We start from the raw sequence: 26,100 nt of genomic DNA, 5'->3' as shown, positions 1-26,100 counted from the left end.
AGAAAATAATTAAAAAGATTAGTTCGGCTATTAAATGTAGGCCCAATACAGTCCCTTTTCAGAGTAAAAAAAAAATCACAATATAGTTATAGTCAGATGTTTATTTAAAAATCTGATCCACCAACTCAGCGTTTTCCACCAACTCGGGGTGCAGAAACCTTCACAGGCTTCACAATCTTTTGCTTAGGTGCTGCCTTCGTGGGAGCCTGTAAAAAGATAACATGTTATGTGGCATTATTCCATGCAACTTTTTTTTTTTTAATATTTTACTTATTTATTTGACAGGAAGGGAGAGAGATCACAAGCAGGCAGGGGCTGGGGGAAGCAGGCTCCCTGCTGAGCAGAAAGCCCGATGGGGTGCTCAATTCCAGGACCCTGGGATCATGACCTGAGCCTAAGGCATAGCCTCACCCACTGAGCCACCCAGGCGCCCTCCATGCAACTTTTTAAAATCACCTTTCTCATGTCCAGATTCTCTATGTATTCTAGATTTCCCTTATTATATATTTAATTACATTCCCAATATTCTTAAGAGTCACCCTCCTCCTTCAAGCAATGAGTCTCAATTATATGGTTTCGCTTACTTGTGGAGCATAAGAAATAACACAGAGGACATGGGGAGACAGAGAGAACTGAGGTGGGGGAAACTGGAGGAGGAGATGAACCATGAGCCACTGTGGACTCTGAGAAACAAACTGAGGGTTTTGGAGGGGAGGGTGGTGGGGGGGTTGGGTGAGCCTGGTGGTTGGGTATTATGGAGGGCACATATTGCATGGAGCATTGGGTGTGATGCATAAACACTGAATTCCAAAACACTGAATAAAAAAAAAAGTCACCCTCCTCCTGAGAAGTTAAAAGTCCACTTCTATGTATGTAAATGAAGAAAAAAAAAAAGATATCACAGACTGGAGGGATTAAGTGAGGAGATATGTGTGTGGGACCCTGAACTGTGTCCTCAGAACAGAAAAAGGACATTCTTAGTCACCTGAGACCAATGGCTGTGAAAATTTTACTATGGTTATTTAAATTGATAACACTGAGAAAAGCTGGGCCAACCCTGTACTGTTACTGAAAACTTTAAAAACAAAAGCCACCTTTATTTTCCCCTTCCCCAATTTTTGTCTGGAAAAGGACCTCTGAAATCTCCCACCCAGAAACCAGTTATGGGGGCGCCTGGGTGGCTCAGTGGGTTAAAGCCTCTGCCTTTGGCTCAGGTCATGATGGTCCTGGGATCGAGCCCCACATCTGGCTCTCTGTTCCACGGGGAGCCTGCTTCCTCCCCTCTCTCTCTGCCTGCCTCTCTGCCTACTTGTGATCTCTGTCAAATAAATAAATATATTAAAAAAAGAAAAAAGAAACCGGTTATAAACATCGTTTTCATTGAAGCCTTGTGCTGAATTCCTTAAAAACTTGAAGCTTTTATTAATCACAATTTGAATTAAAAATCAATTTTCCTGTTACTTATTATTTTTTTTATTTATTTTTATTTATTTATTTTTAAAAGATTTTATTTATTTATTTATTTGACAGAGAGAGAGAGAGAGAGATCACAAGTAGATGGAGAGGCAGGCAGAGAGAGAGAGAGAGAGAGAGAGAGAGAGAGAGAGAAGCAGGCTCCCTGCTGAGCAGAGAACCCGAAGCGGGACTCGATCCCAGGACCCTGAGATCATGACCTGAGCCGAAGGCAGCAGCTTAACCCACTGAGCCACCCAGGCGCCCCATATTTTTTAAAGTAATCTCTATACCCAACATAGGGCTTGAGTTCACAATCCCAAGGTCAAGGGTCACATGCTACATGTGAGCTAGCCAGGGCCCCTCCTGTTACTTTAGATAAGAAATCCAAGACAATCTCAGAATTACCTTAGCAGCAGCCATTGCTGTCTTTTTAGATGCTTGCTTAGCCTTTTTTGCTTCCTTGGCAGCCCTGTGGAGTTAAAAATAACTTAAGGTAATGTGTTTTACTCCTTAAGAGTACAGTTTATTAACAATAGGCTAGAGTGTTTTGGGAAAGAATTATCATATTCCTTCCCCATCTGCAATTATTTGTAGGATAAATCCAAAGAATTTGTCAATAAATGTCATTAACCACCAAGTCAGCTTAACAGAGATTAGCAATTGTGCAGTAGCTTTAATTGCATAAAAAATTTCAACAAGTCATTAAGTATATACTATATTATAAACTTCTGCATTATTAAACTTTAATATTTATGACTGGCAATTTCTATATAGATGCAAGTATCAAAACACAAAATAACATAAATTAGATTCCTATGTCTATAAATCTGAACATAACCTATAATCCATCCCAACAGCTGAAATCCTTATAATGAAGGCTTCCTCACCTGATGGCCTGTTCTCGTTGCGCCTTTCTAACTTCAGGTTTCTGATTCCTCTTGGCCATTATATCAGCAAGAGATGCACCAGTGATGGCCCTCTGGAATTTGACTGCACGGCGGGTTCTTTTCTTTTGAATTTCTTCCTACAAAACAAAAAAATGGAGTGTACTTATGAACCTTTCTTCATGAACATGGGGGAAACAAAATCTTAAGATTTATATTTATCTGTCTTAGTGAGCTTGGGCTACTACAACAAAATACCAGACTGAGCACCTGATAAACAACTTTTTTTTTTTTTTTTTTTTTTAAGGTAAGAACACTATTCCCATTCCTGAGGGCAGAGCATCCTAAAGGTCTCACCTCTTAGTATCGTCACTCTGGGAGTGAGATTTCACCATATGAATTTAAAGGATATACATTCAGAGCATAGCAATATTCAACAAAAATAATTCATGCAATCATTTGAAAAGAAATATATAAAATACTACAACAGGCAGATAAACTTTCTAATTATAATTAGTTAAATAATCTCTCACAAATCCTGGCCATTTTTTACTACTTTAAAAAGACAAAAGTAAAACTCTTGATGACGTGAACTGGATGGTACTTCAAAAGTCTTTTTTTTTCTTCAAGATTTATTTATTTAGGAAAAAGAGAGGGGAGCATGTGTGTGCGAGTGAAGAGGGGCAGAAGGGGAGGGATAAAGAATCTGAAGCAGAGTCTGCACTTGGAGCCCAGTCGGGCTCAATTCCACAACCATGAGACCATGACCTGAGCGGGAAGCAGGAGTCAAGAAGATTTACCTACTGAGCCACCCAGGTGAGCCACTTCAAAAGTGCTTTCAGTAAGACTGTTTATGGTAAACAATTTACTTCTGGAAAAAAAAAAAACTATCAAACCTCAACTCACCTATTTTATTTTTACCTGAAGTACTGTCACTGGAAGAAAGTCAATTGGAAAATGACTTATTTTAAGAAACCTACCAAGTATTATGGAATGTCCAGGAATCAAGACAGTGAAATTCCAACTTTTGCTAATAAAATATACGTAACATTAACCATCTTAAAGCATTTGTAGGTGTGTAACTCAGCGGCATTAAGTACATTCACAATGTTGTGTGTAACTACCACCACTATCCATTTCTGTAACTTCGTCATTCCGAACTCTACATCCATTAAATAGCCCTCCACCATTCCTCCCTTCCTCTGCCCAGCCTCTGGTAACTCTACTTTGTCTTTATGAATTTGCCACTATGGGTACCCCATAAAGGTGGAATCATATGTTATTTGTTCTTCTGTATCTGGCTTATTTCATTTAGCATAATGTCTTAAAGGTTAATCCATACTGGCTAGTTACCAGCTTTTTAAGCAATAATACTCCATCATATGTATGTAACATTTTGTTATCCATTCACCCACTTATGGGCCATTTCCATCTTTTGGCTATTGTGATTAACAGCGCTATGAACATTGGCATAGAAATGATCTGTATTAAGTTCCTGCTTAACAGTTTTCTTGGGTATATTTCTAGAAGTGGGGTTGCTGGATATAGTTCCATTTAACTTTTTGAGAAACTGAAATTATCTGCACAGTGCTTGTACCATCTCACATTCAGCAATGCACAAAGGTTCTATTTTTCCCACATCCTCAGCAACACTGGTAACACCCCACCCCCTTTACTGGATAAGGACTGTCCTAATGGATGTGTCAAATCTACTTTTAAGTTAGAAATGTTTTCTTCCTCTGAACTCCCACAAGATCTGTGCTGTCTTTCACCCAGGAGGTGTTCACTAAAATATCCCAAGCCTCCTGAATACTAACCCTACTGCCATGGCGTTTTTTTTTCCTCAAAAATCTCCAACAAGCTAAAGAGCACTTCAAAATACATTCAGTCTTAAGAACAAACTAACATGCTACAAGATTCCACTGATACCCATTAGGACTAATCCTACAAACATATTCAAAACCAAGTTGCCATACTATTTAATTTCTACCCACTGGAACCCCTTAATTACCTCAACGGTGCCTTATAACTCAAGTGTGCATAATGTCATTTATCGGACTCTGGCAAGGGGATGCTTTCAAATTTCAATTCAACATTCCTGTGAGCCTGTGATGTATAAGGAGATTTTTTAATCACTCATGCTTTACAGAGTTAAGGGCGCTTTCCCAGACTGTCTCATTTACTACAATTTCACAGAGCAGCAACTGATGCTTAAACTTCAGAGCCCCCAAGATCGAACTGCACTGTACTTACCGATTGTCCCTTTTTGTGCTTTCTTCTGTAGAGGACAGTCCAGTTTATCTGTCGAGGATTCCTCTTGGAAAGGAATGCGGACTCGCATTTTGCGTTAAGAAACTGGAAAACCTGTAGAAAGGAGTTCAAAGTCACCTACTCAACTAAGCAGTGCGGGAAGCTGAGCTGGGAACTCTCAATACTCTAGTTCTGTCCCCTCATTTGTCCCACAGAGACCAACAGGCCTGGGTCACACAACTTGGGGTGGCACCGCGAAGGCTCTGGGGTTTGTCCTGTCTTACACAGAAAGCGGGAAACCGAAGCTCCCACCGCAGGAGAGGGCGGGGTATCAAATTCCAGGAGGCATCTAGCTCCGGTCCCTACCGGCATTAAGAGGATGTGGTCCCTCTAAAATAGCCACATACTTCGGTTGCCCATTTCCCGGACATCTGAGTTACCCAAACTCCTCATTTCCGACCTCACACTAGATCAAACCTCAAGAATGGTTTACTTAGAAGCTTCTGATGCTAACAACCACTGCCCACACGGTCCCGGAAACAAGCCTTTCAGGGACCGAGAACGACGCGGTAAATGAACACGCTCAGACCGAATTAGACCGGTCTCTCCTCTTAAGAGCACAAGCTGCGTTTGAGCGACGTGGACTTTCACCTTCCCGTCGGTCCTGGCGTAGCGCCTGCCATGTCCGGGGTAAATCTTGTACCCACTGAAACTGCACAGCTCGACCCTGTAACAAAAAGCGAAAGCCCATTAGGAAGGGTGTCTACGGCAAGGAGAAGCCAAGTCCAGAACACGGGAGAGGAGCTATGCCCGAGGATGGAAGCGGATTGGGGTTCCAAGCTCTTGCTCACTTCATAGCTGCGGCAGCCACGAAGAAGGAAAGATGGTGAAGAGAAAGAGAGGATCATGGGAAGAAGCCTTATAAGGCAGTAGGGCAATCTCCTCCCCCAAGTCCCTTCGCTAACCCCGGCGCTCAGTGATGACGTCTATCACCGCAGCCTCTTTCCTCTGGAAGCCGAGCGGGTTCTCAGAGCGAGAGGAGGGTTGACGGTCGCTTAGGCTGGTGGTTGTTTTCTGAGTCATTCTCTCTCCCACGGCCAAGTGTCCTAGAGCCATCGTCCTGCTGCACGGAATGTGAACTCCATAGTGTAGTGATCTACAGACAATACCCACAGGTAAAACTTAAAGTCACATTTTGCCTTCCATGTTGGCCCATTTCCACAATTAAATTTTATCGTTTCACTTTTGTGGAAAATAGTAATGACATCTGAACTGTCTCCCACGCCTTGCTAATCGAATTGTACACGACGGCGCATTGCATTAATTATGATTAACATTCATTGAGTTCTCTTTCTGTGCCAGGAATTATGCCAAATAATTTACATTAGTTTATTCAGGTTACAAAACCCCCATTAAGTAACCGCTGAAGCACTGCAAAATGACAGCTGCCTGTCTGGGAAAAGCTAGATTTCAACTTCTGCGTACTGCAGTCCAGGGACTGGTGGTTGGTTGCACAGAGAAGGGCAAAGCTTTTGTCTGGAGACCTGGAAAAGGGACCTCTGGCCGAGCCCACTGGGAGGGCCAATGCTTCTATTGCTTGAGCCCTTAAGTGACGCTAGAAACTAGCGTGTTGGGAAGTGGCAAGAGACAATTCTTGAATTGTGCGTTGGGAGTATTTGACTAGGAAGCCAAATATAAGGATTGATTTATGCTGCCTATATAAGCTGCTTACTCTAAAAAGGTAGTTAAAAAGGTTTGAAAAGTCCAATAACGTGGCCGACTGATATTAAGAAAGCTGTAGAGTTATGTTGGACCAGTCTCAACAAGTTAATGGACACCTGGCTGGTTCAGTCAGTGGAGCGTGCGACTCTTGATCTTGGGATTGTGAGTTTGAACTCCACCTTGGGTGAAAAATAAAATTTAAAAAATGAATTAATAGAGATCAGCATGGGATTGAAAAGAAAAGAGGAGGAATTTGACAGTCTGACCAGCTCTGACCAGCTTTTCAGAATACCTATTATACTTGGAAGACATTCTCCAAATAGACTGTAGGCAGATGGATGCCTCAGGCTTCCATGGCTTGATGAACTTAATCACCTGACATTCATACAGTTCTCTTGGTTTTAAATCACTGCTGATTAATGTTTGATCACTATAGAAAAAGAAAGAGAGAGAAGAAAACCACCTGGCTTCTACAAGCTCCAAGCCCAGCTGGATATGAGTAGAGGGTGGAGTCCAGATGTACAAGCAGGAATTGGTCCACAGAACCCCAGAATTTATAGTACCTTCCCAAGCATTTTAGGAAGATTTTATTTTACTGGTCTTCAAAATTCAGTTTGGTCTGAGTAGCTCTTTGGAGGAAAAGCAGAAAACTAGGTCTTAGGGATTTTAGTTCGTTCTTTTACTCTTTCTTGGAGGGCATTCTTGGGTTGGCAACTCAGGGTTCTTTGTAACACATTGTGTTTATCATACCCTAAATTGTGCTCAAATACTCTTAGAATAGGAAGAGGGTATACAAAAGCCCCTAAAAGTATTTTATATAGTATCATAAGACAGCTTCCAACACCATCCATAAATTTTTGGTTACTTTATCCTTACATTCTCTTTTATTATTTTATTTTCTTTTTTTAAAAGATTTTATTTATTTATTTGACAGAGAGATCACAAGTAGGCAGAGAGGCAGGCAGAGAGAGAGGGGGACACAGGCTCCCCACTGAGCAGAGAGCCCAGTGTGGGGCTCTATCCCGGTGCGGGGCTCCATCCCAGGACCCCAAGATCATGACCTGAGCCAAAGACAGAGACGTAACCCACTGAGCCATCCAGGAGCCCCTTCTTTTATTTTTTTATTTGGAGCCTAACGTAGGCCTTGAACTTAAAACCCTGAGATCAAGACCTGAGCTGAGACCAAGAGTTGGGCACTTAAGCAGCTGAGCCACTCAGGCACCCCACCTTACATTCTCTTTTATAGGTAAAAGGCTCAGCTGTCCTTTCTTCTCATTTATTTCCTTATGGAGCAATACTGAACTAAAGTTGGCCTTCTCAGCCTCTTATAGTTCCTGAGAAAAGATTATTCTTCTGTTCATTGCTTCTTCACCTCTTACATATACTTACTTGCTGTATTAGTTTTCTGTGGTCACTATAACAAATTAACCACAAACTTGGTAATTTAAAAGTTCAGAAATACATTCTTTTGGTTCTGCAGGCCAGAAGTCTAACATGAATAACATTGGGCTGAAATCAACATATCCTTGCTCCAGACTCTGGAAGCTTAGGGACAGAACATGTTCCTTGCTCTTATGTTTCCACTCAGATAAACTGTCTTGAATTCCTATCCCAGAGAAACGATGAGATCATAAATGCTTGTTGTTTTAAACCATTATGTTTAGGAGTTGACATAGCAATGGATAGTTAATAGAGGAGATAAGGAAATTGTGAAGATGGGAACTTAGTGAATAATGATATCATTTGTCTAAAGGACAGATAAAAGAAAGGAGCATGTTTGTGGGGTAAAGGGTCAATTTTGCAAAGTCAGAGCTCAAGATGCCTATAGTACATTAAGGTGGAGCTGTGTTTTAGGAAGTTAAACAAATTCAAACAAGTGTTTGTAATATATATTTTAAGAGTAATGGACATACAGGTGATAGAATGTGTGGTGATATCACCTAGATTTACAGGCTGCCTTCTTTGGAAGCATTTCCTGAGACTGTTTAGGATGTAAGATGTTAATTAGGGATCAAGTCCTGTGAAAGGAGAGGGGAGAAAGCAATGTGTGGCAGAAGTTAAATAAATTACTGGCCCAACCAAACCTCAGTCAACCCCAGCGGGAGCTCTGGAACAATTATTGCCTGTCTGAGTAGTCCATGTTTGACGAAATAATCAACGCTGTTTATACTTCCACATTGTCACCAGATGTGTGTTGCCCCAGAGAGATCATGATCCAAGTAAGGTGTTCTTAGTAGCTGAGCCAGATCCTACTGATAGGTAGGGATGCCAGTGACAATGATCAATGTCCACTGTTTGACAGCAAGCCCTTGCTCGTAGAGGGATCTGGACATTGCATCTCTGTGTCTACCACCCCCAGAAAGAGTGACTAGAGTGAATCAGCAAAAAAGAATCCAGAAATACAATATTTAAGGGATAGGGGAATGGAGGGAGAATCTTCTGAAGAAGGCTGAACAGATGAGGTTAAAGGAGATAGAGTCCATGACAGTCACTTCAGAGAAGCCTATGGAAGTTTCAACAGTGCTAAAAGCCTCATAAAGTTCCAGTAAGACAGTAACAGGAATGTAAACATGAATGCCTTTGTAATGACTCAGCCCGATTTTTCGTGTTTCCCCCCATAGCATTCTCTTCATAGGTGTGGGAGGGATATACCTTTTTAGAATCTGGAGCAATACTGAACCAAAGTAGAATCTACCACCATAGTTCCTGGAAGGCTGGTCATTCCGAAGACTCTTACGCATTGACTTCAGGGAAGGCTCTGAAATGAATGCCTAGTAACTAGATTAGAAAATGAGTAGGTTTAAAAACCATATGGCATTAAAAACTATGAAGCTTTCTTTAAAATTATGAAGCATTAATGGGGTGCATAGTTGGTTCAGTTGGTAGAACAGACAACTCTTGATCTTGGGATCATGGATTTGAGCCCTACATTGGGTATAGAGATTACTTAAGAAATAAAATTATGAAGCATTACTAAAATTAAAAATTATGAAGTACACTTTAAAATCTAAACCTAATCAAGTCTTCATATATCTAGGTACCAATTCTATGATATATAGGGGACAGGAACATGTGAAACAATTCCACAGGGATGCAGTTGGCATCTGCAGGATGACTTAAAGTCTTCAACAATATGTGAATTGAAAGGAAAAAGAGAGATTAGAGCCTATGGACAGGACTACCTGCACAAATAATTTTCAGGACCCAGTGAAAATGAAAGTGGGACCCCCTTTTTCAAATAGAAGGATACAGATATAAAATATTAAGCTATTTCCTTTCTTTAGTAATCTATCTCTTGATGTTTTATGCTGTTTTCTCATTTGCTATTTAATGTCCTGCTCCCTCAGGCAAGGACATTCTCTAGGGTCGTGTAGCCCCTCACAGGTGCCCAGGGACCTGCCTTGTGACTTGATGCATGTACTGGAACACACAAGGCCCAGCCAGCTCTTTGGTTGCCCTTACTGTGAGGTCTGGACCAACATGTTATGCGCCGCAACCCAGGGCTGGGGTGGTGAGGGAGGCGCTGTCAAGCTGGCCATCTCCTTACACTGTATTCCTGGCCTAACTCACAGTGAACGGGCAGTCCCCTGGGATGTGGTGTGTACCTGGATCCTGGATGGGGGTGGGCATCAAGCTGCTTGCTGAATGAAGGCCATTAGGCTTGCTTTGGTGAGTGTGGTGCTGGGAGTCAGCGTGAAAGTGAGGAAGCAGCAGGAAGTGGACCTGCCTGTGAGCTGAGGCTCCAAACCCCAGGCACATGCCCTATTATTCCCATTGTACTTCACTTACAGAACACAAATTCAAAGATACGATTATCACTATCCAAGACAGCAAATGCAGGGCATTAAACACCAAGTGTGTTTGACGCTCCTTGAGCGTCAGGCCCCGTTCAGTTGCGTTGGTTGCACAACTTGAAGGTGGTTCTACCTATGGATTAAAATAAATTTTATTTTATTTATTTATTTATTGTTTTTAAAAATTTTATTCATTTATTTGAGAGAAAGAGAGAGTATAAGAGGGGATAGGGTCGGAAGGAGAAGCAGACTCCCTGCTGAGCAGGGAGCCTGATGTGGGGATCAATCCGTGGACTCTGGGATTATGACCTGAGCTGAAGGCAGCTGCCCAATGGACTGAGCCACTCAGGCGTCCTGAGAAATTTTTAAGAAGTATTTTATTTATTCAGTCATGAGAGAGAGATGGGGCAAAGGGAGGGCAGGCTCCCTGCTCCATCCCAGGATTCTGGGATCATGACCTGAGCTGAAGGCAGGCACTTAACCAACTGAGCCACCCAGGTGCCCAGATTAAAAGAAATTTAAGAACTTCTCCAACCAGTTGCAATGTATGGGTCTTGTTTGAGGCCTGATTTGAACAAACATGCTGGACAGACCATGGGGGTAATATGAATATTGATTTGGATTTTTGATGATATTAACATGTACTGTTAGTTCTTTAGGTATTCTAATTTTACTGTGATCATGTTCAATTTTAAAAAGTGTTCTTATATTTTCAGATACATACTATATATTTACAGATGAAACAGCATGATGTTTGAGATTTGTCTTAAAATGAGAGAGCAGGGGTGCCTGGGTGGCTTGGTGGGTTAAGCCTCTGCCTTTGGCTCAGATCATGATCTCAGGTTCTGGGATCAAGCCCTGCATCACATCGCATAGAGCTCTCTGCTCAGTGAGGAGCCTGCTTCCCCCTCTCTCTTTGCCTGCCTCTCTGCCTACTTGTGATCTCTGTCAAATAAATAAAATCTTAAAAAAAAAAAAAAAAAAATGAGGGAGTAGCCACTGGGTAAGGGCATGGATGAAAAAATGACCAAGACTGGATAAGAGTTGAAGCTGGTATTGGGTAGCAGAGTTCTTAAAATAGTTTCTACATTGTTATGTACTCTTTTATTATTTATTATTAGTTTTTATTTCTTATTTATTTTTTAAGATTTTATTTATTTACCAGAGAGAGCACACAAGCAGGGGAACTTCAGGCAGAGGGAGAAGCAGGCTCCCCACTGAGCAAGGAGCCCAAGATCTTGACCAGAGCTGAGGGCAGCCCAGCCCCTTAACAACTGAACCACCCAAGCCCCTGACTCTTTTAAATACTTTTCTGTAATAAAAAGTTTCAAGGAATTATAATGTGCTTTGGGATAGAAAGATTTAAGTCCCACAATTCAATCCTGGAAAATAGGAAGGGTAAGCACCATTTGTATTATCCTGTAATTTAAAAAATTTTTTTAAATTAAAAAATACTTTAGGGGAACCTGCTGGCTCAGATTGGAAGAGCCCTTGACTTTTCTGATCTCAGGGTCATGACCTTGAGCCCCACATTGGGTACAGAGATTATGTAAATAAATAAAACTTTAAAAATACAGGGGTACCTGGTTGGCTCAGTCATGTAAGTGTCTGTCTTCAGCTTGAGTCATGATCCCAGGGTCCTAGGATCGAGCTCCACAATGGGTTCTCTGCTCAGTAGGGAGTCTGCTTCTCCTTCTCCCTACAGCTCTGCCTGCTTGTGCTCTCACTCTCTCTCTGTCAAGTAAACAAATACTATCTTAAAAACAAAACAAAGCTTTAAAGATAAGGGGTGTCTGGGTGGTTCAGTCAGTTAAGCATCTGACTCTTGGCTTCCACTTATGTCATGATCTCAGAGTCATGGGATTAAGCCCATAGTTGGGCTCCAAACTCAGTGGGAAGTCGCCTGAGATTCTCTCCCTCTCTGTCTGCTCCTCCCCGCACAGTGTACCCTCTCTCTCAAAAGATAAATCTTTTTTTTTTTTTTTAAAGATTTTTGTTTATTTATTTGTCAGAGAGAGAGAGAGAGAGCAAGCACAGGCAGACAGAGTGGCAGGCAGAGGCAGAGGGAGAAGGAGGCTCCCTGCCGAGCAAGGATCATGACCTGAGCCGAAGGCAGCTGCTTAACCAACTGAGCCACCCAGGCGTCCCTCAAAAGATAAATCTTTAAAAAAAAAATAAATACTTTATACAAGAACAGCAGCTGTATTCATAATAAATACAGGAAAACATAGGAAACAATGTAGTGTCCCATCAGTAAGTAAACACATAAGCAAACTATAATATATATTTATAAAATGGACTACTACACAGAAATAAAATGGAATGAACTTTTGATTTACACATCAACATATGAGTACCAAAAACATTATGCTTAGTAGAAGTAGCCTTACCAAAAAAAAAAATTCTTACTGTATGATTTTATATATATTAAGTTCTACACTGTGCAAACTAAATTTTGATGGGAAAAAATATCACAACAGTGGTTGCTTCTGGGTGAGAAGAGAAGGATTGAGTGGGACGTATACAAGCGAACTTTCTGTGTAATGTTCTATATTTGTATAGGTTTTGGGTTAACTACACAGTTTGTCAAAACTCAGAGAGTGTTTAGTGGTGTCTAAGTGGCTCAGTTGGTCTCAGGTTATGATATCAGGGTGATGGGATCAAGCCCTCCTGCCCCTCTCCCCCTACCACCACCCGCATCAGTGCCCCACTCAGTGCCAGAGTCTGCTTGTCTCTCTCCCTCTGCTCTTCTCCCCTACTCAAATAAATAAAATCTTAAAAACAAAACAAAACAAAACACAACACCTCAGGAAATATTCATTAAGATTTGAGCATTTCATTGTATATAGCTGTTACTTTAAAAGAAAGGAAACTAGGAACATAATTGAGTACTAAACACTGGCTTAAGTAAATAGGGGGGGAGTGTACTGAAATGTCAAAAAACAAACTGGATGAAGGGATACATAAATGGATAGATGTGCTGTAAAACAAACATAATAAAATGTTGATAAAAGAATCAAAGTAGTGAGTTTATGAGTGCTCACTATAGAATTCTTTCAAATTTTCTATATATTGGAAATTTTTCTTAATAAGATGTTGGAAAATAATTAAAGGGAGCCATCTTCAGGAAGAAACTGGTATTACCAATTGGCTCAAAAATGCAAGAGTAGTGTTTGTATAGTTCAGTATGTGTGTAGTAACTGATTATTATTTTCATATATTCTGTTTTTTAAAAAGATTTTATTTATTTGATACAGAGAGAGACAGCGAGAGAGGGAACACAAGCAGGGGGAGTGAGAGAGAGGAAGAAGCAGGCCTCCCGCTGATCAGGGAGCAGGATATGGGGCTCAATGAGGGACTCAATTCCAGGATGTTAGGATCATGATCTGAGCCCATGGCAGATGCTTAACAACTGAGCCACTCAGGCACCACTAATTCTTTTGGTTCTTATTCATGTACTCAAGCTATTTTCTTTGGCTGGAAATCTTTCCTCTCTTTCACTGGCTAACTTCCTACTCAGATTTTAGTTCATCTAAAACAGAGGTCTGCAAATAGTAAATATTTTAGGCTTTGTGGTCTAATAGGCAAGATTGAGGACATTATGTAGGTATATAATGAGAAAAAAAATGTTCACAGTATTTTCTTTGATGAAATTTAAATATAATCACAGTATTGAGTATGAGTTTTTTTTTTTTTTTTTTTTTTTAAGATTTTATTATTTATTTGACAGAGAGAGAGATCACAAGTAGGCAGAGAGGCAGGCAGAGAGAGAGGAGGAAGCAGCTCCCTGCTGAGCAGAGAGCCCGATGCGGGCCTCGATCCCAGGACCCTGGGACCATGACCTGAGCCGAGGGCAGAGGCTTTAACCCACTGAGCCACCCAGGCGCCCTGAGTATGAGTTTTTATAAAACAGGTCTACTAAAGAGAAAAATGAAATTCTTTTTGGGAGAGGTGGAAGATGGACATTTCTCTCTCTTTTTAAAAGATTTTATTTATTTATTTGAGAGAGAGAAAGAGTGTGTATGAGTGGGAGGAGGGGCAAAGGGAGAGAGAGAAGCTGACTCTCCGCCCAGCAAGGAGCCCAATGTGGGACTCAGTCCCAGGACCTGGAGATCATGACCTGAGGTGAAGGTAGCCACGCAAGTGACTAAGCCACCCAGGCGCCCCTAGACATTTCTCTGAATTAGGGTCCAAAGTTTTTCCCTACCACCAAAATCAATTACTAGTGATTGTTTGCTTATCCTGACCTGTAATGAGGTTTTACATATTTCATCTTTGAAAAATATGTTTTTACCCAGATAAATACTGCTAAATATTGATTTCAATCCATATGATAATTGAGCATGTCAATCTTCCAGAAGGCAGTTATAGAATTAGATTATTCTTTGGAAATTTTCCTTTTAGCATGATTAATAATTATTTCCATTTGAAAGTTAAATGAAAGCTCAGTTGCACAGTTAAATGGTTCTCGAAATATGGAAATTTCCTTTGTATTTGCTTGGAGGTCTTTCAATACTGCTAAAAATGTAGCTTGAGCTTGAAAGTATAACCATTGCAAATTTGTATGAGAATGGAGATCTTGCTTTTTGTTTTAACTTATAAAACTTGTTTTAACGTGTTATTTTTTGTCAAAATGACTTTACCATAGAATAGGTTTTGCATCTAAGTGCTGTGTTGTCTTACAATTTTAGGTTGAGTTCATTAAGAAGCATTATTAAATGATCAACATTTGCAAATTAGCAAAATGAATTTTCTTTTTAAGATTTTATTTATTTGACAGAGAGAGAGAGTGTACAAGCAGGGGGAGCAGCAGAGGCAGAGGGAGAAGCAGGTTCTCCACTGAGCAGGGAGCCCAGTGAAGGACTTGATCCCAGGAACCCAGAATCATGACCTAAGCTGATGGCAGGCACTTAACTGAAGGAGACACCCAGGTGCCCAAAAAATGAATTTTAAAGCCTTTCTCTCAGTGTTTCATAATAGTGGTTGGCGGGGTGGGGGGATGGTTCTTTTCATTTAGAACAATTTCAGTCTTCACCCTAAGCTTAAAAAAAAAAATCCTATGGGGTGCCTGGGTGGCTCATTCCGTTGAGCATCCCACTCTTGATTTCAGCTCAGCTCATGATCTCAGGGTTGTGGCATTGAGCCCTCCACTGGGCTCTGTGCTTAGCAGGGATTCTGCTTGAGATTCTCCCCCCTTTGTGTCTGGGGCTCTCCCCCAGCTTGTACTCATGTGCTCTCTCTCAAATGAGCAAATAAATAAATCTTTTTCTTTAAGATTTTATTTATTTATTTGACAGAGAGATGGAGAGAGAGCACAAGTAGGCAGAGCTGCAGGCAGAGGGAGAGGGAGAAGCAGGCTCCCCGCTGAGCAGGGAGCCAGATGTGGGGCTCTATCCCAGGACCCTGAGACCATGACCTGAGCCGAAGGCAGAGGCTTAACCAACTGAGCCACCCAGGCGCCCCTAAATAAATAAATCTTAAAAAAAGTTCACAATAAAAAGTTATCAAATGCTGTGTGGTAGGGCAAGTCAGATATTCAGTTGCTAATTCTGACAAGAATTCATAGACTGACAGCAAGTGAAGTCCATGAGAACAAATGTAGTTTACTGTTAGCACTACTGGTTCAATAACACATGGTAAATTCAAATGTTTTCCACAAAGTACCTGTTGACTGATAGTACAATGATGTTGCAACCATAGTATATAACACCGTACCTTTTCACGGGTGTTTTATTAAGTCTGTTAAGCTGATCCTTTTCCTACTTACTTAAGTTGAAACATGTCATAGCTGATTTCACTTCAGGTATAATCAGTTAGTGTTTTCTCAACTTCTTTATGAATATTCTCACCTGTTTCATGCAGCCTATTCATAGAGGCTATTCATCAGTCATTTCAAACGTTGACTTTCTGAACAAACAGGCACAAATAAGCTGTATCAGTAACACCTATCCATTTATTAAGAGCCGTGGAAAACATTCAAAATAATTTTCCTTCACTAAATAATTTAAATTGACTATCAGTGCTGCTTCCAGAACTTTAACACCTAAAGCAGCTGTTCTTACCTAAAGGCTAATGGTCTTAAACCAGTTTATTTTTTCTGGATACATTTTATAAAAAAATTTATTTATTTGACAGAGAGAGATCACAAGTAGGCAGAGAGGCTGGCAGAGAGAGAGAGAGAGAGAGGGAAGCAGGCTCCTGCTGAGCAGAGAGCCTGATGAGAGACTTGATCCCAGGACCGTAAGATCATGACCTGAGCGGAAGGCAGAGGCTTCACCCACTGAGCCACCCAGGCACTCTCTGGATACATTGCTTAAGCGACTGCAGTCAAACGTCATTTAATTAACAGACCAAAAGTAATGACTTTCCTTGCTTGGCTAAAAAATGAGCCACTTGAAAACTTACTTTGGTAGCAGCTTCCTTTCTCCTTTTTTTTCTTTGAAGAAATTTTACTATGATGAGATATCTGTTAAATTTTTCTAACTTTTCTGATTGATTGCTGTGATTTGGGACTATTGTGATGGCTGGTTAGTATGGTAAGGTAGACATATATTGTATTTAAGCACAGATAATGGTTATGGCATAATAAACATGCTTTGCAATCTAATTTGATAAAATAATCACATTTCACTGTATCTTGAAGATGGAATATCTTAAGTCTACTTTTTTTTTAAATTTTGCTTGACAGGTATATGTTAGTAATAAAAAAATAAAATGTCACAGTGTGGTGATATGCATGCATTTGAAATGGTGTCAAGTAAAAATATATTTTGGTGATTTGTAGTATGTAGCAGCAGTCTGAAGTGATAAGAATGACACATATGGTGTCAATTATGAATACTCTGTTGTCTGTAAATGCAGCCATAGACAGTAGGTAAATAAGTACGGCTGTATTCCAAAAATATTTTATTTATGGGCACTGAAATTTCAATTGCATATAATTTTATGTGTCATAAAATGTTACTATTCTTTTGTTTTTTTCCAGCCACATAAAATGTAAAAGCTGTAATCAGCTGTAGACTGTACAAAAGCAGGAGGTAGAGTAGATTCAGCTTATAGGGCATAGTTTCCCAAATGCCTGTGGAGAATAGCTACATAAAGTAGCCTTTTGAGTTTATTTTACTTGAAGGGATGAAAAGGAGTTTGTGATTTTCTTCGTAACATTCTCTGTTCTCTAGTTTTCTCTCCTTTTTTTTTTTTTTAATTTTGAGTAAGCTCCATGCCCAGTGGAATTTGAACTCACAACCCTGACATTAAGAGTCACATGCTTTACTGACTGAGCCAGCCAGGCACCCATTGGGAGTTTGTATTTTAGTTTAAAGAGATTGTTATTCATATTCCTTCTGTATTATAGACTTTGTATTGTGGTTAAGTATGAAAATCCTAGTGATTTCAAAATTTTAAAAGTACAATTTCAGAAGAGAAAAAGCTGACACATATATTTGCATTCCTCAGCATATCAGTATGCTTTATATATTTATGCTTGATATTATCCTTTCAATTGGAAAGGAAGAAAAAGTAAAAAAACATTAAAGGGTATGAGATGGCCAAAATTAAATCACAGAGAAATTTTCAAAGCATTTTTTAAAAAGATTTTATTTATTTATTTGACAAAGAGGGAGATCACAATAGGCAGAGAGGCAAGCAGAGAGAGGGGGAAGCAGGCTCCCTGCTGAGCAGAGAGCATGATTGTGGGGCTCGATCACAGGACCCTGAGATCATGACCTGAGCTGAAGGCAGAGGCTTAACCCACTGAACCACTCAGTTGCCCCTCAAAGCATATTTTTTGAAAATATGTATAGTATATAATCATTTTTGTTTTAAAAAATATGAGAGGCAAGGATCTAGATATATTCCCACCAATAAGAGATTGAAAAGAAACACACCAGCATGTTAACAGTGACTTCTCTCAGTGGGAGGATTATGGAAACTTTATTTTTTGCTTACCTGTTTTCTAACATTTTTACAATAACATATTAAGAATAAACAGATACATGCTACATTATTTCAAAATAGAAAGTGTATTTTGAAGGGCAAAGAGGACATCTCGAGATATTTAGACTCCTTTGGATATTATTTTTTTAAATTAAATTAGGTTTGAAAACTTTGTTACATTCTGTGCACAAGCAACTGTGTAGCAAAGCTTTTCTAATCATTACGGTAGATGGATCACTTATATCAGCTACACTGTTATATGCCATCTATCAGAGCACATAATTCACCTAAACTCTGAATTTTCTTTCTCTTCAGAGAAGTCTATTCCAAATGGACAAATTGTTCATATCTCTAAATGAGGTCAACAGAGCCCCAAATGAGGTGGACCATCCTATATAATTACAGAATAAAAACTTCAGGGGGTCGGGGCGCCTGGGTGGCTCAGTGGGTTAAGCCGCTGCCTTTGGCTCAGGTCGTGATCTCAGGGTCCTGGGATCGAGTCCCGCGTCTGGCTCTCTGCTCGGCAGGGAGCCTGCTTCCCTCTCTCTCTCTCTCTGCCTGCCTCTCTGTCTACTTGTGATCTCTTTCTGTCAAATAAATAAATAAAATCTTTAAAAAATAAAACAAAAAAAAAAAACCAAAAAAAAAACTTCAGGGGGCACCTGGGTGGCTCAGTGGGTTAAACCTCTGTCTTCAGCTCGGGTCATGATCTCAGGGACCTGGGATCGAGCCCCACATCAGGCTCTCTGCTCAGTGGAGAGCCTGCTTCCTCCTCTCTCTCTCTGCCTGCCTCTCTGCCTACTTGCAATCTCTGTCTGTCAAATAAATAAAATCTTAAAAAAAAAAAAAACAACAAAACCCCCAAAACTTCAGTATTGAGGAGCCTGGGTAACTCAGTCAGTTAAGCAGCTCAGGTCTTGATCTCAGTGTTGTGAATTCAAGCCCCATGTTGGGCTCTATGCCTCCCCACCTCACCAAAAAGGTTTCAGTATTTAAAAGCTACTTGGAAGTTGATTATTCCTCTTCCCCTCCCCTCACCCACTCACCCCTGTATTACAGGTTCTCCAGAGAAAGAGAACTAATAGTATGTACACACATATATATAGGAAGAGATTTATTGTAAGGAATTGGCTCACATGATTATGGAACCTGCCAAGTTCAAAACTAGCAGGGTGGGCTGTTGGAAACCCAGCAAGGAGTTAATGTTGCAGCTAAATCCAAAGGCTGTCTGCCACAGAATTCCATGCTATTTGGCAGAGGTCGGTCTTTTGTTCTCTTCATATCTTCAGATGTTGGGATGAGGCCACCCCACATATGGAGGGCATTCTGCTTTACTCAGAGTCTACCAATTTAAATGTAAATATTACCCAAAAAATGCCCTCATAGAAACATCCAAAATAATGTTTGATCACATATCTGGGTACTGTGGCCTAGCCAACTTGACATAAAATTAACTCATACCCTCTCATTAAAAAAAAAAAAAAAAAAAAAAAAGAATCAAAGGGCACCTGGGTGGCTCAGTTGATTGGGGGACCAACTCTTGATTTTAGCTCAGGTCATGATCTTGGGGTTGTGGGACTGAACCCTGCATGGAGCTCCCTATCGGGTTCCAGGTTCCGCACTCAGTGGGGAGTCTGCTTGAGATTCTCTTTCTCCCTCTCCTTCTGCCCCCCCCACCCACTCTTGTGCTCACTCTCTCTCAAATTAATTAATTTTTAAAAAAAGTGAATCAAGTTGGGGGTGGGGAATAAAACTACCACTCATAAATGAACTTGTTGAGATTTAAGCAGTTTTCCAAGTACGAAGGAAAGAGAATTTCTTATTTATACATTCACTTAATTTTCAACTGGGAATATGATGAATCACTTTTATAGGTTTAATTCCTTTTGGAAATACTTCAAAAGACATGATGAATAAAATAAAAATGTCAAGGATTCCTTTATTACTCTTTTAAACAAAAGACAACTTTTACCCAGTTAATTAGGAAAAGGCACCTGAAAAATATCTCACAGAGGCTTTATTCTGGAAATTTATTTATACTTCCACTTTTTCTTTTCCACAGGTATTAGCTGATATATTACACCAGGAAAAAATAAAAATTTTAGAATCTCATCTTGAGTTGGCTAGGTCCTTTATACTCATTATTTTGGCCCTTGCATTTATTTAGAATTAATTTATCTATTTATTGATAATTGATACTTGAAGACTGTTCTGTCCATCAAAGAAATCTTACTGCTTTAGAGAATGGTAAGCTAGCAGTTTATATCCAGTGGGCATGGTGGAGAAAGTCATTCACTGGTTCCCCATCCCGTTTTGTTTCCTCTATCTGGAAGAGCTTCCTATTTGTTCACCCCTAATCTCTGGACAGAGCCCAAATGGAACCTTGTTGTAGTAATAAGGAAGAGCAACCACCTTCTCTGTCCAAATATTATTGTAGAATTTTGTTATTGAAATTCTTTAACTTCAGTTCTAACCTTCTTTTTTGATTTCCAGACCACTTCAATAATCTGAAGAAATTGCAGCCTTTCTTCCAGACAGGTGGACAGACAAAACTTATGAATCTATTAGTGTATAACTTTTTGCACGTTCGGGTTTTGTTATCATGTGTGTGTAATGCCTATTAAATAATAATAAATAATAATGAGGAGAGTTAGTGCTCATTTAGGATTTCTAGATAACCCATGGATAAATATATCATAGTGGCAGTCTTTCCTTTCATGTCATAGGTCACAGATAAAGGAGTAGGACCATAAGAATCTACCAATGAATACTAACCAAAGAAGAAATGCACCTAAACCTTCATATAAAGATTTTTTTTTTTAAAGATTTTATTTATTTATTTGTCAGAGAGAGAGAGAGGGAGAGAGAGCAAGCACAGGCAGACAGAATGGCAGGCAGAGGCAGAGGGAGAAGCAGGCTCCCTGCTGAGCAAGGAGCACGATGTGGGACTCGATCCCAGGACACTGGGATCATGACCTGAGCCGAAGGCAGCTGCTTAACCAACTGAGCCACCCAGGCGTCCCTAAAGATTTTCTTTATTGTAAAAATTAGCACATTTCAAAAATCTTTACAGTGTCAAAATTCTTTATATTGAGACAGAAACAAAAAGGCCCCCATAAAAAAAACCTTTTTTTTTTTTTTTTTTTTTTTGCTCCTTTTCCTGCTTATATTCTTGCTAGGATCTGAAATCCTGCCCTACACATGACTTAAAGTACCAATAATTGTATGTCCTCCTTGTAAATGTCAAGGAGTTAATGATTTTTTTGGCATCTTCCAGCACAATAGGTAACATCTAAGCAGTGACAAGTTGAGGTCATCTTGAATATTTTCCAAGACCACTGACTCCAGACACCTTGACGCCTAGATCCCTGGCTCCAGGGTGTAAGTGATTTATGGAGGACACCTGAGTATTTGCCCTTGTTTTGACCAGGCCCTAGATGCCTGACAGGGCATGTATACCTCACCACCATCCTCAGTAAAAACCCAGACCTCAAGCAAAGACGAAATGCATTTCCCTTTTCCTTTCTGAGTCTCCCAGATGCTCCATCTGTATCTGCTCTCTCTATATCTTCAGTGAACTCTGCTCTCACTTCCTCTGAGCTCAATTTGATTTCTTTCCTGCATGAAGCCAAGGATCCTGTTGGCTGGTCCTGTGGGATCCCCTCTGGGTCCTTAGACCTGGCCAGTCTGCATCATTAAGAGCTTTGTCATTTTAAAAGTTCAAAGTTATTATTACATTTACTTTTTAAAAATATAAGCTTTCATCCTAATTAGAAAACCTCCTGTGTTTTATCAAGATACATTGCACTATCCACAAATGTTGTTTTAGTTTCCCATCTCTTTGTGTTATCTAAACTTGTATATAATGCTCTCCTGAAACTGCTGTTAAAGGTTACCATCCACTATTAGAACAGTCTCCTTCCTGCCACTGTTCTACTCTTCAGTTCCTCCTCGTTATATGAGCCGTTTAACCTTTTTAAACACAAGTTTCATTCTGTCAACCCCTCATTCAAAAACACCAAATGAAAAGTAGTGGAATGAATGGTGAGAGGTAGGATGAGGCCAGATTGATTATGCTAGCGCTCAAAAGTTGAATTACAAGAGAAAAGTATTTGAGGAAAAGATTAACATGATAAAAGGTGTTTTACTTAGCTCTCACCTGTAGCCCTGCGCAGATGCTTTAGAGCTGCAGGATATAAGTCAGGGCAATCTGCTATTGCAGAGATCAGGTATACCTTGCTGATAGAAAGGAAAATTATTATGGAGCCTAGGCCTGACACCCCCCACCCTGTCCCCGCCCACCAAATGCTACTTTGTTGAGAGGTTCATAGTGTTGGTTAGTAGAATCCTATTTGATTTGAACTTGCAAAGTTCAATATATATACACAAGATGAGACAGTTTAGTTACAGTGTAGCAATTTGATTTTAGATGTACATGCTGTATCTTAAGCACAAGAGTTTCTGAAGTGTGATTTTAAAGGGTTGCTGGTTCACTTAGGATGTGGGACTGTGCCCAGGAACATCTGGCCACTCTTTTATGGATCCACAACTATGCTTAGTTGATTCCATAAAGGGAATACTTCCCTCTGGATTCTAGGTCAGATTAACCAGACAAAATTCTGGTTCTGCTATTGCTATAAACGTGCAGGAACCTGTTCTCCTTCCGTGCCCTCTGAGCTTCCAGGATCCCTCTCCCAGGTCATTATCCTTTTTTCCTCCCTGAGCTAGAGACTCCCCTCAATCCTTACCAGGTATTCCAGCAAACAAAGTTGGAGGTGGCATTCAAACTTGCTTTGTTCTTACACCTATGATATAAGATTGTGTTTCCTAAATAAGGGGTCTCTTGGTTAGATGAGAAAGATTCCTAGTCTTTTTTTTTTTTAAGATTTTATTTATTTGACAGACAGAGATCACAAGCAGGCAGAGAGGCAGGCAGAGAGAGAGAGGAGGAAGCAGGCTCCTTGCTGAGCAGAGAGCCCGATGCGGGGATCGATCCCAGGACCCTGAGATCATGACCTGAGCCGAAGGCAGCGGCTTAACCCACTGAGCCACCCAGGCGCCCAAGATTCCTGTCTTAATTACCTCTTCAGAACTAGGAAATTTGTCTTGAGAATAAAACAGTGGGAAATCGAGTGAAAAAAAGTTGTTGGGTGCTAGTCAGAGACAGACAAATATCAGATGATTTCACTCATACGTGGAATTTAAGAAACAAAACAGAGGAACATAGGGGAAGGGAAAAAAGAGGGAGGCAAATCGTAAGAGACTCTTAACTACAGAAAACAAACAGGTTTGATGGAGGGGAGGTGGGCAAGGGAATGTGTTAAATAGGTGATGGGTAGTAAGGTGGGCACTTGTGATGAGCACTGGGTGTTATATGTAAGTGATGAATCACTAAATTCTACACCTGAAACTCAGTTTTTTAAAAACATATTTATTTTTTTAGAGTGACAGCAGGAGGGAGGAGCAGAGGGAAAGAGAATCTCTAGCAGACTTCCCACTGAGCATGGAGGCCAATGCAGGGTTGGATCCCAAGTCCCCACAATCCCAAGATCATGACCTGAACCAAAATCAAGAGTCCCTCAGCCGACTGAGCCGGCCAGGCATCCCTATACCTGAAACTCATTTTACCATATGTGTTAACTAATTGAAATTTAAATAAACACTTGAAATAAAAAAAAAAAAAAAAGCGTTAAGGGCCCGGGGGGGGGGGGGGTGTAGTCACAGAGATCAGAGGAGAACCCAGAAAGGAGAGAACGTTCACAGGATCAAGAGCCTAGAAATCTAAAAGTGTTAGTTAGTGGATTTTACCAAACACAAATTGTCAGAGATTTGGTACATTGCTGTTTCAGAAAGAGGAGAGTTCAGAATAAAGGTTGCAAGTGGGAATGGAGGCATGTGTAACAGAGATTGGAAGTCCCCTTTGTACATTCTGTCCTGCTATGAGGTTAGTCTCTCATTTCCTATGAGAGCACCTTCATTACCACCTGACTCCACCTTGCAGCCTATGCTAATGTCTTTTCATCTACTTCTGAACTGTTTAGAGTCTACCCATCTACTAAGCCCTAGCTCAGTTTCATGTCCTCCTTCAAGTCTTCTTTGAAGATTGTTTCCATTTCTTTCTCCATTCGCTAAGATCTTGTGTTAATAGTTAAAATCATACTAGTTAGCAGGTAATAGTTAAAGCAAAAGTGTGAGCCCACTCCCCTCGAGTTAGGTAGTGTAATTCTTGAGTTTGGAGACTATACTCTAAAATTCTTTCGTATATTCCTTGCAAAAATTCCAGGTTCATACTTATTAGATATACCATCAGGTCTAAAGTTCTGTTAAATATTCAAGAACCACTTAAAAATACTGCACAAAACCTTCTATCCGGGAATGCGTAAAATTTTCAAGTGAAATATATCCATTTTGACTATTCCAACAAGATTGCCCAAGTCATTCCTATAGCAGAGTAGAAAACTTTGAATTGATTCAGAATTGTCAAAAGGGGCAGCCGCCATAGAGGCTTGTAGCAGAGAGCGCTGAAATTCGATCTGCATTAAATAGCGACATTATAATAATCTCAAAGGTAAAAGTGTTAAATTTCACAAACATCTAGAAAAGGGAGCAAAAGACCATCTAACAATAGTTGGCTTATCTGTCAGATCACGGTTCCTAAACACACTGCGGTTCAGATTCTAAACCTGAGTTTTACAGCATTAGACGCCGGCAGCCAATTGGGCCGTCTGGTTGCCGTGCATCCTGGGAGCTGTAGTTTCCGGCTCCCTCCTCCTGACTCCAAACTCCACCGAGCAGCTGGAGGACGGTTGCTTGGTATTATTAGCAAGCGGGAAGTATGGCGGTGGCGTGCGTCGACCCGGCTTTGCCTCCTGGAGAAGGTAAGGCGACACCCCCAACCATGAATCCCAAAGTTTACACCATGGAACTAAATTAAATAGTTACCTGGTCGAGAGAAGAAGCCTGGGTTTGGGGGTGCAGTTCTGTACAGGTTCTTTAGATGCGGGGCTGTGGGCGTCGCGAAGCCGCGCTGCCCTCTGGGAGTTGTAGTTCCGGGGTGCTGCCTAGCTCTGCGGCTTTGAGGAGAGGGCCGAGCTGCGGACTACATGCCCAGGGTCCTTCGCGCGGCCGGGTGCCTTAGCTCCCGCGCTTCTGAGGCTGCTTGGATGGTGGGTTTCGGACTGCGGTGACCTCTTTTGGATTTTTACTTTGAATTCTGGATGCCCAAGTGAAAATTCCCGGATTTCCATATGTCGCTTTACGCGTCTCCCTTATCCTCTGTGTTCCTATCCCATTCAGGAAACCCTTTTTCAAACATAGCTCTTAGACCGACGTTAAACCCTTTTTTGGAAGTGTTCCTTGGCAGTGATAAAATTCAGGGTGACCAAGAGCCCACAGATATCCACACTTTGTTCTGCAGACCAGGTTCTGGGATCGGGTTTGGTCGCTACCCAGCGGAGCGTGAGGTGTGGGTGCTTCTGTGGCCGGGAGTCGCCGGGCAGGAGCCGAGCTCCTTTGTTTTGGTTACAGCTCCGAGGCTCCGCAGCAGCCTTCAGGATCGGGGGCCGGGCTCAGGCTTAAGGCCTCTCTTCACAGTTTAGACCAGGGGGTCATTATCTGGGGGCCGTGACTAATTGGTGGGGGTGAGGAGCATCGATGGTTCTAAGAGGTCTGTCGACCCCGTGGAATTGTGTGCAAAGACTACATTTTCCTTGGACAGTACACAGCTTTCACCAAATTCTCAGGGACTCCTCATGACCAGCCCCAAATGCTGGAATCCATTAGACAATGAAAACACGTTGAAACCTTTCAGGAGAGCAGTCTCGCATAATTATTCCCCACAGCAATCTTAATCTATGTATAAACTTGAAATTGGCAGTTTCTGTGGCCCCACCCCTTTTTGATATCGGCTTCTCTTAAACTCCACCTCCTCAGCCCACCAAGAGAAACTGACTGATAATAATAGCAGTAAACCTTTTTTTTTTTTTTTTTTAAGATTTTATTTATTTGACAGAGAGATCACAAGTAGGCAGACAGGCAGGCAGAGAGAGAGAGAGCGAGAG

At 40.9% G+C, this 26,100-nt stretch overlaps 2 protein-coding genes across 6 annotated transcripts in view; one reads left to right on the top strand and one right to left on the bottom strand.

Moving 5' to 3' along the window:
• Positions 1-83: 83 nt before the first annotated feature.
• Positions 84-5,559, bottom strand: LOC111146942 (ribosomal protein L24). Of its 3 annotated transcripts, none has more exons than XM_022502692.1 (6): positions 5,441-5,554; positions 5,241-5,316; positions 4,593-4,703; positions 2,343-2,479; positions 1,861-1,924; positions 84-206 (listed from the first exon to the last, which is right to left on the bottom strand). In XM_022502692.1, the coding sequence occupies exons 1-6, from the start codon at positions 5,443-5,445 to the stop codon at positions 126-128; spliced, it is 474 nt and encodes a 157-aa protein (XP_022358400.1). In that variant the 5' UTR covers positions 5,446-5,554; the 3' UTR covers positions 84-125. The 3 variants fall into 3 exon arrangements, with proteins under 3 accessions (XP_022358400.1, XP_022358405.1, XP_022358413.1); XM_022502697.1 differs by having other exon boundaries at positions 2,343-2,475; positions 4,589-4,703; positions 5,441-5,551; XM_022502705.1 differs by having other exon boundaries at positions 105-206; positions 1,861-1,881; positions 5,441-5,559.
• Positions 5,560-5,743: 184 nt separating this feature from the next.
• LOC111147388 (centrosomal protein 97) overlaps positions 5,744-26,100 on the top strand; it is a 45,413-nt gene continuing 25,056 nt past the window's right edge. For 2 of the 3 annotated variants that reach the window (XM_022503410.1, XM_022503402.1), the window contains exon 1: positions 23,788-24,918. In XM_022503410.1, coding sequence (XP_022359118.1) covers positions 24,876-24,918 — 43 coding nt within the window. In that variant the 5' untranslated portion in view covers positions 23,788-24,875. Of the gene's footprint in view, positions 5,765-23,787; positions 24,919-26,100 lie in introns of those variants that run through there. The other variant, XM_022503395.1, reaches the window with a different exon arrangement.

This window comes from Enhydra lutris, unplaced genomic scaffold (assembly GCF_002288905.1).
Source record: "Enhydra lutris kenyoni isolate GAN:26980312 unplaced genomic scaffold, ASM228890v2 scaffoldscaffold2, whole genome shotgun sequence".
Classification (NCBI taxonomy): Eukaryota; Metazoa; Chordata; class Mammalia; order Carnivora; family Mustelidae; genus Enhydra; species Enhydra lutris.
The sequence above is the reverse complement of the archived record's forward strand: the minus strand, read 5'-3'. Positions and strand labels throughout refer to the sequence as shown.

Coding starts and splice junctions, on each gene's coding strand:
- LOC111146942 (XM_022502692.1), bottom strand. Junction 4,704..5,240: donor ACGCCAGGACCGACGGGAAG/GTGAAAGTCCAC, acceptor TCCTTTCTACAG/GTTTTCCAGTTTCTTAACGC. Junction 207..1,860: donor CAGCAATGGCTGCTGCTAAG/GTAATTCTGAGA, acceptor ATCTTTTTACAG/GCTCCCACGAAGGCAGCACC.